The sequence below is a fragment of the Netta rufina genome (genome assembly GCF_964035555.1).
Source record: "Netta rufina genome assembly, chromosome: 5".
Classification (NCBI taxonomy): Eukaryota; Metazoa; Chordata; class Aves; order Anseriformes; family Anatidae; genus Netta; species Netta rufina.
Genome location: NC_140128.1, coordinates 6,969,086 through 6,986,250, shown reverse-complemented (window position 1 = coordinate 6,986,250; position 17,165 = coordinate 6,969,086). Strand labels below are relative to the sequence as shown.

The 17,165-nt window shown below is 41.4% G+C and overlaps 1 protein-coding gene across 2 annotated transcripts; it reads left to right on the top strand.

Moving 5' to 3' along the window:
- The first annotated feature begins 247 nt into the window (after positions 1–247).
- On the top strand, positions 248–17,163 carry TCP11L1 (t-complex 11 like 1). Of its 2 annotated transcripts, none has more exons than XM_084287617.1 (10): positions 248–308; positions 2,913–3,076; positions 5,518–5,650; positions 7,718–7,838; positions 8,405–8,625; positions 9,666–9,802; positions 10,241–10,437; positions 12,600–12,781; positions 13,303–13,475; positions 13,680–17,163. In XM_084287617.1, exons 2-10 carry the CDS (start codon positions 2,926–2,928, stop codon positions 13,913–13,915), a joined length of 1,551 nt encoding a protein of 516 aa, XP_084143743.1. In that variant the 5' UTR covers positions 248–308; positions 2,913–2,925; the 3' UTR covers positions 13,916–17,163. The 2 variants fall into 2 exon arrangements, with proteins under 2 accessions (XP_084143743.1, XP_084143744.1); XM_084287618.1 differs by lacking the exon at positions 248–308 and adding an exon at positions 711–786.
- The last annotated feature ends 2 nt before the right edge of the window (positions 17,164–17,165 follow it).

The following is a 17,165-nucleotide window of genomic DNA, read 5'->3' as shown; positions in this document are numbered from 1 at the left end:
TGGTGGAGTCACCATCCCTGGAAGTCTTTAAAAGACGTTTAGATGTAGAGCTTAGGGATATGGTTTAGTGGGGACTGCTAGCGTTAGGTTGGAGGTTGGACTCGATGACCTTGAGGTCTCTTCCAACCTAGAAATTCTGTGTGACTCTGTGATTCTGTGTGACTGCTCCGAGAGCCGGAGGGGCCGTGCCCGGCCTGGCTCCTCCCTGGCGGCTCCGGGCCCGCCCCTGCGGCCGCGCTGAGGCGCCGGTGGCGGAGGCCGCGGCGGGCGGCGCTGCCCCGGGCCCGCTCCTGCTGCGGGCGGCGGCGGTAAGGAGGGGGCTGAGGGGACAGGGGACGGGGCACGGGGCCGGGGGAGCCGGGACAGGGCCCCGGAGCCCCGCAGAGCCCCGCAGAGCCGGAGCTGTGCGCTGGGAGGGGGGGAGATGGGGTGAAACGGGGCCAGGGGTGCCTTGGCTGGGGGCTGCTGGGCTGCGGGGCGCTCTCGGTGTGCCTCTGGGCATGGTGCAGGTGGTGTCGGAGGGAAATGGCAAGGGGCAGGCGGGGCTGCGTTCAGCTTGCTGCTCCTGGGAAGGGAGAGCTGGCGGGCATGCGTTGAGGGGAGGTGTTGTGCGGCTCCCTTACAGCAGGGGTTGTTCTGGATGCGCTCTGGAAGCAGCAGCGGTAATCCCACAGAAAAGAGGGGGCTGCGCAAACAGCACAAGTGTGCCCGCGTACCAAGTCTGGCTGGGCTGCCGGTAGACCAAATGGCCTGGGAGTCGTAGCCACCTCCTGTATCCGAAATAAGGTTTGTTTCTAACAAGCAGCGTTTAAGCTGGTGGGTGCCTGGGCCCTGTCCTTCATCTTCTGTGGCTCTCCCACCTGCCTGCCCTCCGCAGGCGAGCTGTGTCGCGCCCTTTCTAGGCTTCTGGAGGGTGGTGAGGGTGAAACACGGTGAGGGATGGCGAGGCACTGCCAAGGGTCAGGTGTGTTGGAGAGCTAAGTAGGGCTTCGTTGAGTCATCGTGCTTCGTGGTGTCATTTCAGGAGGATGCTTCGTGGGTAGGAAGAGCAATCTAGGCTGGCTGAATGAATGTGGAAAGCTTTGAGATGGTGCTTTTGTGCTGGCTGGATTAGACAATGCATTTCCCTCCTCTGTTTAACCTGACCTATCTTACATTTTCCATTTCGGATGTTGCTATCCTTTTCTCTTCTAACTGCTTCTTTATTACCAGACCTCATCCTCTTGCTGCTGGTGTGTTTGCAGCAGCAGGCCTTCTGCCCACCAGTGGCTTCCTGCTGGCTCTGTGCCTGTGTGCTGCTTTGGTGCTGTGCCTTATAGCCGGGGAGTCACTGACTCTCTCTCTTCAAGCTAGAGGTGGGGGTCATATATGGGTCCAACAGTATCTGATGTTGGTTTGCCTGTGTAGATTTATCCCATGCTTTCTGTGCTCTGTTTTCTTGCCCAAAATCAAAATCAGACAGTGCTATGGACAAGTGCTGTGTGTTGTTGTGTAGCTTGTGAGCCTAACAAGATGATGATCCTGAGTCATTGCTGTAGAAGAAAAAATCATCTCTTCTGTGCCCCGAGTCTTCTGGCTGCCTTGTAGAATCGCGTTGGTGCAGTCAATTTAGGTGCTGACGGAATAAGGTTAGTTATCACAGCTGTTGTACAGAGAAAAGAATCTCCGTGCTGCGTTTCGTATTTCTGCACTGTTGCTTGCTTATCTTCAGGCTGTTCATCCTCTTCCGTGTAGTTCTTGGTGCTGTAAGTATTTTCTTCTCCTAGCTGCGAGGTGCCTTTGGAGGCTGTATCTTGCTGAGAGCTTCTTTCAAATTTGGAAAGCAGTGGCTGCTGGGAAAGTAGGTGAAAGAGGAAGCTGGTGTTTTTCCAGGAGCGAGCTTCCTTTTTTTTTTTTTTTTTTTTTGGGAGACTCTTCCTGATTTTCTGCTTCAGAGAACATCCTGGCTATAGGATTGATTTAGAGAGGGATATTGTGCGAACAGATTTTCTAAAATCAAAGTCTGGATGTTAGCTTCCTGTATGATGCAGAGTTTTCAATAGTAAGATGTGCAAACTACATTCTTCAGAGGGAAATCTGAGTTATAAAATAAGTGAAAGTAGCGAATGGTGAGACGTGCTTTTCCAGGGGTCATTTTTTCAATGTGTCACTGGGTATATTGCAAGTATTTGTGATGTAATATAAACATTATTTAACATTCCATATACCTTAATATTACTATTACTATGTTATTTATTGTCTTCTTTTTTTTTTTTTTTTTTTTTAAATCTTCCCAACATCATCACCATACGTAAATCATGACTCTTACATGGAATGAAATTAGGGGAGAAGAACTCTATATTAATTTATCTCTAGTCCCTTTCCTGCTTCTTCATTAATTAGGGTGTCTTGGAGTGGAGACTGTAAGTTCTGATATGCTGAGACAGATCCCAGTTGAGGAGTATGTTGTGTTCAGAATGCTTTATTGTGGCTATATAGTGGAGAAATACCTCACTTGGCATCATCTTTTCGTACAACGTGTCTGTAATACTGTTCAGAAAGCATTTTTCACTGCGTTTTTCACGTTTTTCATAAGCAGTACTAATAAAGAAAAGTGAGTATATTTTTCCTTCTCATCTGCATGCAATGAGGCAAGGGAACAGTTTCAGATTTTTGAGAACTTACTGGGAATACAGATCAAGTAAATGGTAGCTGTGCTGAAAGCATCCCTTTTTGTGTAAGATGGGAAGTGAGTCACTGAGTCCAGGTCCCCTGCCATTATGGGAATGACATCATATAATTCCTCATAAGATTTCTTTTATTCTTATTTTTTTCTTAATTGAGAGAACTCGTGGTGATGTTTTCCCACTGAGCCATGTCAGAAAACTCTTGTTCATTCCCTTTTTCATCTTTATTTTTTCTTTTTCTGTAAGGAAACAACTGAAAATGTCTCAGAATCCTGACAAGCCCCATTCAAGCGAAGAAAAGTCGAGTGGTTTGGAGGATGGTCAGGAGAGCTTGGACAACCCGGATCGGTCTATCAGAAAAAGAATACGACAGAGTGCTCCAGGTTCATACAGAGACGATACACCAAAGTGTAAGCAAAACTGCTTAAAAAAATACACAATTCTGTACTTTTTTCAGCGGAGACAATCACGATTTTTTTATAGTAATTTGTGTAAGTTTGACTGCTTAGTTATTAAATATTGTACAACTCCTGATCGCTTGCTTTGACGCTATTCATTACACCTTTTTTCCCGTTTTGTTATAGCATGTAATTGTCCACCATAACCATGTTGTTCAGAGCCACAAATGGCTTAGGTACTTTTGTCTGTCTGCGTTCGCAGAGAGGATAAGCACTCCTCCAGTACAGTGTAGCTAAACTGACGCTGCTGTTCGCGTTATCAGCCGAACCTTCTGGATTGTTGCAGCCTCTGTTTTCGCTGCAGGGCAGGGAAGGCTGTTATTAACCAAATAATGTCCTGTCGTTTTCTTCCCCTCCTCCCCAAGCAAACAGAGATGGAAAGTTTATATTTTCAATCCTACTACCACTTCTCCTGTCAAGGAGTTTATAGGACTGTCGTACTGTAAGTTTGTTCCTAGGGCACGTTTGCTCTGTCATTTTGCTTTGAACATCAGGATCTGGGTGCAATATCTCTATTTCTGGCAAATCTGTAGATAAAACAAAGAGGGAGGCTTTTGGTCCCAGGGATTCAGATCAAAGGGACAGAATTGCTCAGGTAACTATTGCCGTATTTCTGTAGGGAGAGTCTCAGGATGTAACACTTTATTATTTTTATTTTTTAATAGTGTTCATTATTACTTGAGGTTTAATGTTCTCTTAGCATCGTGTTACACGAGGAGACGTATTGAATGGAATTCATACTCTTACATCTTCTTGGTTGCTTGATAGGAAATTATAGAAAAAATATATAAGGGAGAGAGGCTATGGACGCATGAAAATAAAATTCCTTGTACTGTCCTGTTCTGCACTGTACCACAAACGAGTCATCAGTCTCAAGCCCTCCCCTCTTGGAAGGGAGCAGATATATTATGAGAATGAAGTAACATGATTTAAGAGCATTCTTTGGTAAATGAAAGAGTCTCTTAGCTTTTAGTGCGTCTCCTGCTAGGGTGAAGTCATTTGGCAGTTGGACAAGAGCACTCTCATTCAGCTAACAACCTCCTTGTGCGGCTGCTTCTCAGGACAGCAATTCTTGCTGTGTTCCCAGAGTCACTGTGCAAGGCTAAGCTCCAAGCAGAAGGAAGCCAGGGTTGAAGAGTGCTGCATGAAAAGAGTGAGATGTTAATGAAAAATTAGCACGCTGCTTATATTCTTGGAATTACACTCTATATACTTGGAACAGCTTTGAGAGGCAGACAAGTGAAGGACAGTTAGTTTTAAAGGGCCCTTTCTGTGTTGCTAATTGAAATCCAGTCAAAGTGGATTATGAAATGAGACAGTCACGCTAGTTTTTCCAAAACATCTCAGTGAACGCAGCCCATGAAGATCCCTGTCTGGTTTCTTAAATTTGAGGAATTACCACACTGCTCCTATGCCCAGGCCATCGCTGAAGTGAATGAACTCCAGAGAGGGGACACGATGCAGTGTGGCAGTTCTGTTGCGTGGTTTCCCTCTTTCTGTGCAGCCACGTGTTAAATGGAGGAGCTGAGGTGAATGTTGCCCTCTTTGTCTGCTCCACCTGAGGACATTCATGATTTAGCCTTCTCCCCCTTCTCAAATACCTGGCCCAGGGGAAAGCTTCTTCTAACCGTGGGCTTGGCATTGCAGGCACTGCTGCTAGCACAGCTAGGAGGAAGCTTTACCACAAAGAATCGGTGGCAACAAGTTGCAGTTGGCTTCAGTGGGGACAGGGTCGCTCCTCTAACCAGCACAGCCTGCACCCTCGGCACCTTCTCTGCCTTTACCTTGTCTCGTTCTTAGGGCTGAGACACTTCCTGCACTTACAGCAGTGGCAGCAGCACCCCAGGGAGAAGGATGTCAAGTAACCCAGAACAATTAGGAGCAGTAATTACCCGTGCATGCAGGAAGCAAATGAAGTTCTTTGAAACTGTCACTGCCCCTCTGCTACCTAACAGGTGTCTGGAGTCGGTCACTCGCTGCCTTCGTCTCCTGCCTGGTGAAAACTGGGGGAAGCTGCAGTGGAGGTGCTGGTGTTTGTATGATTTCTTTGCGTAGTATGGAGAAAGATGCAGTTAAGCAATTCTAAAGAAGTAATTTTTTGAGGTTGGCCTTTTTTTTTCTTTTTTTAACAAAGAGCTCAATGTAACTTAAAAGCAATTGACGTAACAAGCCCAGAATATCAACTGGGGTTCGCTCCTTGGTTTCCTAAAGTGCTCCAAACCTGTGTCATCCGCCAGCTGGGGAGAGGAGGGGAAGGAAGAGAAGAGCTTTTGGTGATCCTGTCTTTTGGCCTGCTGTGCTGTCAAGAAGGTGGAAAGGGTCCAAAAGTATTAGCAGACGCTTTTCCACAGATTTTTCTGGGTAACTGTCTCACAGTTTAATTTACATTGCAGCCAGCCCTCCTCGGCCCGTGTCGGTGGAAGAGCTCATGGAAACAGCCAAGGGAGTAACCAACATGGCACTAGCACATGAAATTGTTGTGAACGGAGACTTCCAGATCAAACCAGCTGAGTTACCAGAACACAGGTGAGACTGGTACCGAACAGACACACAAACAAAATCCTCATCGGTAGAACTGCAGGACGGTTCTGGAGGAGCAGGTAAAGGCTCCAGCCAGTCTTGCTGGGCAGTGCTTGGTAGGAGAAGCCTAAAAAAAGCATTCGGAAGTTAAGCATGCAGTTCTGCTTCCCCAGAAACATGTACATGTGAAACACAAACCTTCTGGGGTAATTGTTTGGGCGTATGTGGTGTGACTCCCACTATGGTACACTTGGTCCACACTGGAACCAGAGCGTTGTCTGCAGGTGTCATAGCTACTCTGCTTTTGAGAGTCCCCCAGAGTTCAGAGCTCAAGCAGTGATTTGATCTGTCTTCTCAGCACTGCCTCTCAGCGTCTGTCTGTCTGCTGGACAAACCCAGGCACTTCTGTCCAGTCCTCGTCTCGTTTGTTGCGTTACTTGCAGATTGTGTGCAATTAATTCATGTGTGGTCCCAAAACCTGGCACCTCTCTGTCCTGTACAAATTCTGTCTCTGAAGCAAATGCTGGGAAAGTATGCCTAAGGCATGCAAAGCTCCCCATTCTGGGTTATTTTCTGTGTCCCAGCACAGAAGGTCCATCCTGGGGGAACTTCCATCAGGTATTTGCTGCTTGCAGTTGATGGCTGACAAAAAATTCTTCATATAAAATCCCACAGCTAGAGCAGTGCTTTTCAATTAAGTGTCTGCTTTCGCTCCTTGTTTGTTCTTACAGATTTCTTACTTAAAATGTGCTGTGATAGTGGATGACTTCTCTGGTATGCCTTAGTGTCATGAAATTGATCTCAGCATTTTTCAGAGAAGGAGTTTAGCAAGTTTTTCCACCCTTTCTTCTTCTCTCCACCCCCTTAATAATAATTATATATATATATATAAAGGAACAATTCTGTACTTTGGTAATTTGGTAATACTTTTGCCCACCGATTCTAAACAGTAGCTGTAATTCATCAGAGTGGCTGATTTGCATCTCTTCACCTGCTCGCAGAAGCAGATGTACTGCAGAGATCAGCTTACCCAGAGCGCCTGGGCTTCGTGACAGGCCAGGGCTGCTCCCAGGACAAGATCGCTGTATTAGGCTCTAGTGAAGGTTTTGGTGGCAGTTATTTACCACCTCAAAAAGAAAGAGCAGCCCTTCCGATTTTTTTGAAGAGGGACACTGACATCTTCCATGGATTAAATGCGTTTTTATGTTTGTGCATAGCTCGGAGGCTCCCAGAGCTTGAGTGTACACGCAGAGAAGTGCTTTGAGGAAAAAGCAGCTGGGATTGTAGTTGCAGTTGCATGCACTTAGAGTAAAACACATCACTGGCTGCTCTCAGAGCACGGTGCATACCTCTGGGCACTGCCTGAACTCCGCTGCACACGGAGTGAATGCCCTGGGAATCTGTGGCGTTTGGTATGGGCATTCTTTGTGTGCACGCATGTGTGAGTGTTTCACTTCAGTGCTGAATTTAAGCCTGCTGTAAACAGGAGGCTGCCTGCTGAGGAGGAGTAGCTTTCAGTGTTTTGAATTACCCATTGCTTCTGAAGCAGTGGAATTCACTTATTGTTTATACAAACTGAACCGGGACTTCAGCTCAGCATAATCACAGTATTTGTGTTGAAATGCAGAAGCTTTCATGGCAGGGAAGTTGCTTCATTTCTGTTATGTTTACTTAATGAATTTGACTTAGTAGAATTGCATTTACTTAGTGAGTCTCTTCAGAGGAATGCCAATACTGTGCTTTTGAAGATGAGGTATAATTTTTATCATTTTTTTTTATGCTAATGGTATACTTCAGAGGTAGCATTGGACAGCTACTTTCAAGGACTGTAATTGGTAGCTTTCTTTGCGTGTGTGTAACCATGTATTAGGGCAAGAGCCATTCCAAATCCTCTGTTTAGTTTTTCTTGCCTGAGTAACTTAAAATGAGAGATTTCTTCCGTCACTTCTCCCCTACCCATTAATACATTATGTTCATATATTGTATGCTTTTCTTCAGGAGCTGCAAGTATTTGCGTAAGGTGGTGCAGAGACAAGTATTGGTCTTTTTTTAACTGGTCATATTTATCTACAGCTTGGAAAAAAAAGTAAGAGATATTGTGCATAAAGCTTTCTGGGATTGTCTGGAAGCTCAGCTAAAGGAGGATCCACCGACATACGACCATGCAATTAAACTGTTGGGAGAAATTAAAGAGGTAAGAGGATACTTTAAAAGAGTTAATTACTGCATTTGCGTAGCTGTGTTGATATGAATGGGCAAAGGAGGTTGAAGTTTGTTTGTAAAGGAGCCTCTTGATCTTCTTCATTATTGTACAATTTTCTGTGAACTCAAGTGAGTTGTATAACCCCAGGAGCAACTTGAATGTACAAACAAATACGAAACAATGTAAGATGAATAAGAGGTAGGTGGCAATGCTAGTTTCGTAACTCCAGGCTTCCTCTATGTCATGACAGTGGCATTAGTTATGGAATCACTGAGGTGCCCCAGCACTGGGCTGACAAAAGTCAAGCACAATAGCCTGAAGTATGATCTGTACTACAAAGCATTTACTACTTTGTAACTTCAGTATCATAAAGGATAAGGTGAAACATTTGAATGTGGAGTTGACAAATGACTCCGTTTAAAAAAAAAAAAAAAAAAGGAGATTCCACTTTTAAATGGCAATTAGTTTACATAAAAAGTGGTTCACTAACTGCTATGATCCTTGTAGCGTTTGATGTGGTAGAACTCTTAACACACAGCTAAAACTTTCTGTTTCAGACTCTCCTGTCTTTCTTGTTGCCTGGCCATACAAGACTAAGAAATCAGATTACAGAAGTTCTTGATCTGGATTTGATAAAACAGGAGGCAGAGAATGGGGCCCTGGACATTTCTAAGTTGGTAGAATTTGTTATTGGAATGATGGGGACTCTCTGTGCTCCAGCTCGCGATGAAGAAATAAAGAAACTGAAAGATATTCATGAAATTGTCCCTCTGTTCAGGTACCAAAATGGTATTTATTCATCATATTGAGAGCCATTTAAATAATTTTAGAGATGTGTGACCGGGGAGGGGGGTGTGGGATTCCACTAGGATGACCTGCAATTCTTCCTAGAAAAGAAAGAGTTACAGGGAAAGAACTACAGCAGTGGTTGTGAAGGGGAGAGATGCCCCAGAAGTCTTTATCAAGGACCCTGTATTTTCTGGTGTATTCTATTTGGCTCCTGCTTATTACAGAAGGACATTTTCTTAAAAGCCAGATAAGTATGTATAAACTTCCAGATAGCAGGTGAATGATCAGTTTATATCAGGATTTAATATCAACAGCAGAAGGGAGAGGGGAAAAAAGCAGTTGGGGTCATAGGAAAAATGTGTGACTGTTCTTCAGCTAGTTCTTCCTTTACCACCTGTTTGAGCCCTCTCTCCCTGCAGTATAACATGCTGCTAGTTCTAACGGGAGTGTAGGTACTGCGGCTGGGAGCAGAGAAGTTTCTGCTTTGTCACCGTGTTCTTGGTTGATCAGCTCAAGGTCTCGACAGTTAGAGGAAATTTTATTAACTCTGCTTTCTAATCTGATAACCTTCCAAGAGTCGAGAATTAGGTTGCTTTGAAATTAAGGTATTTTTTGCTTGTGTTTTTTTTTTTTTTTTTAATCTTGGTTTTAATTATTCCCTTCCCACTGAGGTTGGCCGTGTAGGCTGCCAACAGATGGTTTGCAAGCTTGGAAACCCAGATGTCTTTTTGTGTCTTCAACATACGATATTGCACAATGGGGAGTATAACCTTTGAAGCTAGTGAAGTTAATTCTCCAGAGACTTTTTTTGCAGGAGAGCAAGTTTTAGTCATACTTGGAAGATACATGTGCATATATGTGCATACTTGCTCAAGCTTTCTCTCTGCCTAACACTCTTAAAGTAAGCACCCCGTTAATGTTTCCCATGCATGTTTTTGCTCTTTCATTAGACAATCTGCAATAAAGCTTGTAAATATAACTTCTTAAACATCTGAAACCTTGAATAACTTTTTCTGTTTGTTTGTTTAGAGCCATTTTCTCTGTATTAGACCTAATGAAAATGGATATGGCAAACTTCGCTGTCAGTAGTATTAGGCCAAAATTAATGCAGCAGTCTGCTGAGTATGAAAGAAAGAAGTTTCAGGAGTTTCTTGAGAAACAGCCAAGTATGACTTTGTTCCTTTCTTTCTTCCCCTCTGACCTCTCAATAAACTGTGTGTTTTTGCTTGTAGATAATGAAAATAAATTGGATTTTATTGTAAGTTCTATATAATTCATATAGAAAATGACAGCTTGTGCCCCAAAACTGTGGTTTGAAAAAAACTACTGGAACAACAGTTCTGCACTTAGTACGCTGGAGTTTAGTTTCATTTCAGTATGATGTAGGTAATCATTAGCTAACATCATCTCACCTGATTTCTGTAGCTGTGGGGTTTTAATATTGCATTAAGCAAAACATCAAAAACAACAAATAAAATGCATGTCAATAAATGGTATCCTGGATATTAGGAATAATAATTAATGGGATTATTTGGAAATTAGTGGTGGAAAAAATAACTTTGAAAATGATTTTTTAACAAGCCTTTTTTTTCTCTCTCTCTCAGATTCTTTAGACCTTGTCACGAACTGGTTGCAAGAAGCAGCAGATGATCTTGAGAAGCTGAGAAGTAACAGGTTACCTCCCCACGGCAGTGGTGATGGTGCTGCTGGTGAAGCTTCTGCACTGTGCCCCACTGCTGTACAAAATCAGGCATATCTGAAGCTACTCAAGTGGGATCACGTGAACAGGCCTTTCCCAGAAGTAGGTGTTTAATAGGAAAATTGATTTCTGTGTTTGTTCTACTACTTTTACATTCCTGGGATATAACAGAAACTGCTCTAATTTGTAGCCTTTCTGCAAGTACAACGCTAAAATATTTATCTCTTGATTGAATTCTTGTGGCTCTTCTAATACACGCTTCTTTTTCAATATTGAAACTTAGTTGGAAAAGAGGAGCCAGTTGTTTCCATTCTGTTCCTGATACTTGCCCGCTGAGCAGGTGTTGCTCTTCTCTGTGCCTTTGTTTCCTCTCTGGTAGCTTATTAATTCATGGAAGTTGCCTGGGGTAGGACAGAACAAAGTGTTCATGGCTTGTCTGGCACTGAGGTTTTATTTCCTTTGGGTCTGCACCCCCAAGCTCTCCTTTAAATATGAATGGTCTTTTTATCAAGTTTGCAATAACATCATCTTGTGGGGGATACAGTAATTGTATAAAAAAACAAGTTGCAGGGAGTTTTTGGGTAAATGAGCAGCCATTTCTGTTATTCTCAGAGTATGGAAACTGGTTTTAGTAGCTGCTTCTCAAAGGACTGGTCCAGCGTAAGTATCAGAGTATGGAAACTGCTATAAAACATGATTCTTTGCAGCTTTATCATCACTCGGCTGTTTCTCTTTGTTCTGGAGAGGTTAAATCTTTGGTTCAAAATCTTTCCAGCCGCACTTAGAACTGGGGCTACTCTGTAAATTCAGATTTTCAGAGAGAAAAGATGGATGTTAGTGGAATGAGGTCCTTCCTGTGATTAGGTGTTCTTTTTTTTTGGAGCAGAAGGACAAAAAAGTCACGGTGGGGAAAAAATAAACGGCTTCTTGTCCATATATCAGGAGGGCTTTTTTGCAATGTGTTTATAGAAACCACAAGGCAGAAAAGTTTATCATCTTTTGTGTTCTTTCAGATGTATTTGAGAGCTTTCTGTATGCACCGAAAAAACTTTAAGAATTTAAGTTCAGATTGTTCAACAGGAATTATACTGAGTATATCTTTATTTGGTTGTGCTATATCTTAACACGAGTAGTGCGTCTTAAAATATATGCATTTTCAGGTTTGACAGGATTAAAACTTGTTTGCACTATGAACTCTTTAACTGAAATCCTTCAGTTATTAACTGAAACTTTCACTTTTCTTGTGAATTAACATAGTAGTCATGAAAGTGAGAGAATGAAACAATTCATTAGAGGTAACAACACAGTACAGGTTATTAGTATAGTCCAGTCAAGCTACCTTTGTTTTGAACTTGTTAGCCCAGAAGTTTTTTTTTCTTTTCCCAGGAAGTCATTTTGTAATGGTTCATCAGAGAATTTCTTAGGCCTTTCTCAGAAGCACTCGAGTCTGGTCACTAAGTCAGCATGTCAGATGAGACTGATTTGATCAAATAGGCTTGTGTGTGTTTGATATCGTCATGCAGAGTATTGCAATATATCTACAGTGTAGTATTGTGTGTTTCGTTTATTATTATATATAAATATAGACTAATTTTGTATTTCTAATATAGTATACAATTTTATGTATCAAAAGATGTGTGTATTTGTATTTCCAACCTCCTAAACTATTTTGGAGAGAAGAAAGGGTAGAAACGATTGCCCTTTTATCCACAGGGATCAGGTCATAGAATAATTTAGACTGGAAGGGACAGCTGGAGATCAGGTCGCCCGATCTGCTCAAAGCACGGACAGACAGAGCAGGTTGTTCAGGGCTGTATTTATTCGGGTTTGAGTGTCCCCAGGGATGGAGACTCCACAGCCTCTCTGGGCAAACCTGTTGCTGGCAGAGCGAGCTGTAAGTTTCAGTGGCTTACATTATAGGCGGCGTTTAATGCAAACTTAGTGTGGCATGCTGGAATCTGAGGTCTAAGAGTGACTTGGCAACCTTCTGCAGGAAGCTCAGGGAAGATACATTTCTTATTCTGGCTTCTAGACGTACTGCTTTAGACTTCTGTGCTGGGTTTTTCTTAGCCTAGTGCATGGTTTTGATATTGCTGCCTCATATAATGTCTAGTAAAAACAATGGGGTTTGTTTGTTTTCGGTAAATACCGTGAAAGAACTTAGGTTTCACAGTTTCCTGAATTATCTCTAGCTGGCATCACAGTGGCACTTCACGGGCTAGCTTACAGACTTAATTCTGTGCTGGATTTCCCATTCTTTGCAGACAGTGCTGATGGACCAGAGCCGCTTTCAGGAAATACAGCTGGAACTGGAACAACTCCTCTTGACTGGGACTGTCCTTTTGGTCGCGTTCAGTGCAGCAGGCTCAGCACTGGTTGATATTCCTGGATTTGCTGAGAAAATCAAAACCATTGTCAAGGTGCTGCTGACAGGAATGCATCTTCCGTGAGTACTGAACGCTCCTGCTCACACAGGCAGGTGTAGGTAGCTCAGGCTGATGATTTTTGTTCACCTTACTGACAGAGAGCCATTTTTTTCTTGATTTGTTCTTACAATACCTGGTTAGAGCCCTGTCAGCAGAAGCTGTGCTCGTGGTTTCAGCCAGGCTCCCTTGAGAATTTGAGTGTGCTACAGTAAGCTGCTTGCAGGTTTAGATTGCTGTACACATTGTGGGTTGACAATTGTTTTTCACATTAGTCTGAGCTGCCTGTGCAGACAAAGTCAACTCTTACTGGCATAGATCGTTCAGGCTGGAAATCTTTAATGCTGTCCATCTCCTTGTTTTCTGTCTCATTTTTTTTAATACATTTTATATATATTCTTTATGGTTCTTGCATTATCTGGATTACTCTTCTATTAAGTTCAATAAATAAGGCAAATATACTTGGATAGTTTGTTTTCAAAAGGTGAGAAAAGAGTGTATAAGTAAAGTAGCTGAGTAATGCTTTCTACTCCATGTCCTCCAGCGCCTTTAACCTGAAGGAATCTTTGGCTACCATCGGTGAAAAGGTGTGCGCTGAAGTCAACAGCTGCCTTTCCCAGCACGGGTTTACACCATTCACAGCTGAGAGAGAGACTGTACTTAAAGGACAAATCCAAGCCGTGGCCAATCCTGATAACACCATCTGTAAACTAATAGGTATGTTTTGACAAAAACGCTCTGTTCTCAAGTGACAAATTGTCTCTACTCATAAAACTGTTGGTGGCATGTCATGCATGCTTTCTCAGTTAGTTTGTTTCAAATAGTTGTTTACTGTGTTGGGTGTTTAAGGTGAGATGACAACCTTTGTAAGTGACTGTCTCTTTCAAAAACAAACCAAAACCCTTGGTCCAATTTTTCCAGATTCTCGAATCCAAAAGTTTCTGGAGAATTATCTTGCATCTAGTCACCAGAAATCATTACCTGCTATTCCTGGAGGATTAGGTCCTATTCAAAGAGAGCTGGAAGAGATTGCTGTCAAGTACGTCCGTCTGGTCAACTACAACAAAATGGTCTTCAGCCCTTATTATGATGCTGTTCTTGCCAAAATACTGACCAAGGAAGAATCCCAACTTGCAGGGAAGTCAAAAGAATCTTAAACGCAGTTTGTGTGCTACCAATACAGTATTAAATTTGTCAGCTATTTTAAAAAAAATGCACCAATATTTGTCTAGGAAAACAGCTTTTCATGTAAACACCAGTTCCTTTTAACTCACTAGTGATGACTAATGAGGAAGATCAATGAATTGCGATAAGGGTTCTGAAGGAAATGATGAAAGAGAGATGCGTTTATAATGTAAGTTTGCAACGTTGGGAGGGGGAATGTCCTGGTAGTTTTCTGGCTGCGACTTTTAGATTTTTGAGTGGGTGCTAGGTAGGGTAAGTTTAAGAACCAAACTTTGTTTTTAAGTGGATCATTTTAGGGCTTTTTACTCTAATTTATCATGAATTTATTTTAATTCATTCAGATATTAACAGTGGTCCTTCCCTGCAGAGGTGATTTGGCTTTAAAAAGATCTTACTTTAAAGACTTAAGAAGTAAGCTAAAATTGTAGATAGGAGAAACTTTAACAGGCAGAAAACAAAGCCAAACAGCACTTTACTGTAACATTATGGTTAGTATGGTAGACTACTAGTTTTTTCTGCATTTTTGATAGCATTTTTTTGCTGTTTACCTTCAGATGTTACAAAACACAATATATTTTTGTAGCAAATTTTCTGGTTATTGGGTAACTGTCCTCTGCTTTGTACAGTACTTACAAAGGTGGCAATCTTATAGATTGCAGCTGTTATTTATCTCTTGTAAAGTCTTCAGAAAGGCAGAGCTAAAATGTTTTGATAAAAGTGGCATTTCTTACCTTTTTTTTGCAAGTAGTTTACTCCTTTTTACGTGAAATAGTACTTTTAAAGTAAATCTTTGTCATTTTCAGAAGGTGGATTTTAAGTGTGTGAAACTTTAGGCTGAAAATTTTACTTGTTTTTTAAAACTACAACTTGAGGTGGTTGCATATTCAATTATGTTTTTGAAACTATCCAGGAAGTGCAGAGCACTATCAGAAGTGTGCATGAATTTAAATTTACAGTGGGAAGTGAATTATTTAGTGTTAGTTTGAATACACAGGGAATCTTTTCAATATTTTTTTTTTTTTACTTCATAGAGGTGTTCTTGAAACTTGAAATATTTTTAGATATTGAATTTAATTAGTTACATGTTGTATAGATGATTGTTCACAGAAGAGCTCAGTGATCTTACAGCCTTATTGCAATTTCAAACTCAGCTAGGAGGTAAGTACCTTTTGAAGTTTTCCTCTAGTTATTGGGCATAACACTATTACAATAATCAAAATTATCAAAATTTGATGAATTAATTAAAACAAAGTTCCTAATTAATAATAGCAAGTGTCCTAAATGCTAGACTGTACCCAAAATAAAATGTGTGTTCTTCTTTAAATACATATATATGTGTAAAATAAATAAATGGCCCTTCTATTGCTAACATCCAGGTTTGTTTTATTAATCAACGAGTCAACCAAAATAATAGGCCTTCTAGAAGGAAGCACTTAATTATGAATCGTTGTTAATGCTTTCCTTTCCAGCTTTGCTTTAGATGTCAGCATGGATATAGATGCACTAAATTTGAGTTTGGATGAAGGCCTTTTGTTCTCTATTAGCCTGTGCAACTATTAAACCATTTTTTCTCGTTCATTACAAACTCGTTCATTCCATCTGCCTTCCCCAAAGGGAAAAAAAGAAACGTCTCTGTAGCAAGAGCTCACCAGCTCAGACAAGTGATTTTTTTTTCCCTTGGCTAAGTTTACTCAAATAGTAAAATTGATGTCTGTCTTTGCATCTCTTTCGTAACTCAAAAATGAGTAGGTTTTTGATGTAGTCTATTTATTTGTTTGAATCAGCTATGGTTACTACAGAGGTCTTCAAGAGTGCTGCATCTGCTTAATGTACTTTGTTATTAATGCAGATTCCACCTTGAAATACAGTCTCTAGCTCTGCAGCTCCAAAAAATTAATTCAGTGGTCAGGGTAACAAAAAAGCTACCCAAAACATTATTTCTAGAGTTTGGAAAAAAAAAAAAAAGAAAAACAGAAAAAACTGTTTTCCTTTTTATAACTGAGTGTTGCTGAAGTTAGAAATTGCTGCTGTTATTTTACGTTTTACTATTGCCTAGAGGCTTCTTTAAAAGACCCCTGTGAACTAAGCATATTACAAAAAGTTAGATGCTGTAGGTGATGGTGTGAAGGATGTGGGAAGGAACAACATCATGGTCAAACAACATAGTTGGAAAAGTACATGACTGATGACAGAATGAATGGGACTAAATTATGAATAGATAAAATTGTACTTACTTAATCTAGGCGATGGCTGCTCCCAGTTCTGGAATTCAGGGTCCATGGCTGCCAGCTCCCTGTTACTCTGACATCAAGGCATGGATTGTGCTGCTGCTAGTGCATGCGTATTGCTCGCTGGGTCGATGCAGTAAGTCCCATCTCTCCTCTCAGTAGGGGTTTGCTGTAGAAAAATGTGCAATACTTACAGCTGGCTCCTCTCTCACCTTTGGGGTTACACACTGGGAATGAGCGCCTCAATTTTTGTAAGCTTTTGTAGGCCTTTCAGCAGCAAAAAGATCTAAAGAGGCTGTAATAATTACCCACAAGTATAAATTCCATTAGTGATTTTTCCCTGTTTGTTTTTTAATGCTAGTGGTTGACAAATAGTTTCTCCACACTGTCTTTAAAAGAGAGAGGCAAATATCATTAAGTGACAAAGCAAAAAAGAAATACTAGGATTGATAAGACCAGACCTTACCTCCATGTGAATGTTCATATGGGTATACGTACGTTGTTTCCATCTTGTAGTCTGGTAGATAGCAGCAGTGACCTGCAGTCATCTCTACTGCTGGTGGTGGAATCGTCTTCCAACTTGTCTGACAAGTATCTTAATTCCTGTAGTTCACGGGGTTCTTGTGGTCTTACAAGAATGCAGTTCTGAATAGGCAATTACCAATTAAAATACAAGTATACGTAGAAACTGCTTCAAAAGTTCATATAGCCTTTTTGTTAGCTGGTTTGAAAATAACAAGTTAAACTATGTAGCTAATATATTAACATTTAGCTTTGTATATTATAAAGTGGAAGACCAATGCAGATACATCCAGGAAGGGATTGTGTTAGCTAGTACGCCTGGACAATCAGCATTAGATTTGTACCAAGTATGTGTTACGATGGTGTCATCTTTAAACAGTCATGGAATTAAAAGCAAAAATATACTGTATCCTCTAGAAGAATTGAGAAAAAAAAAAAAAGGTAATTCTAATATGTATGCTCTTACCAATTT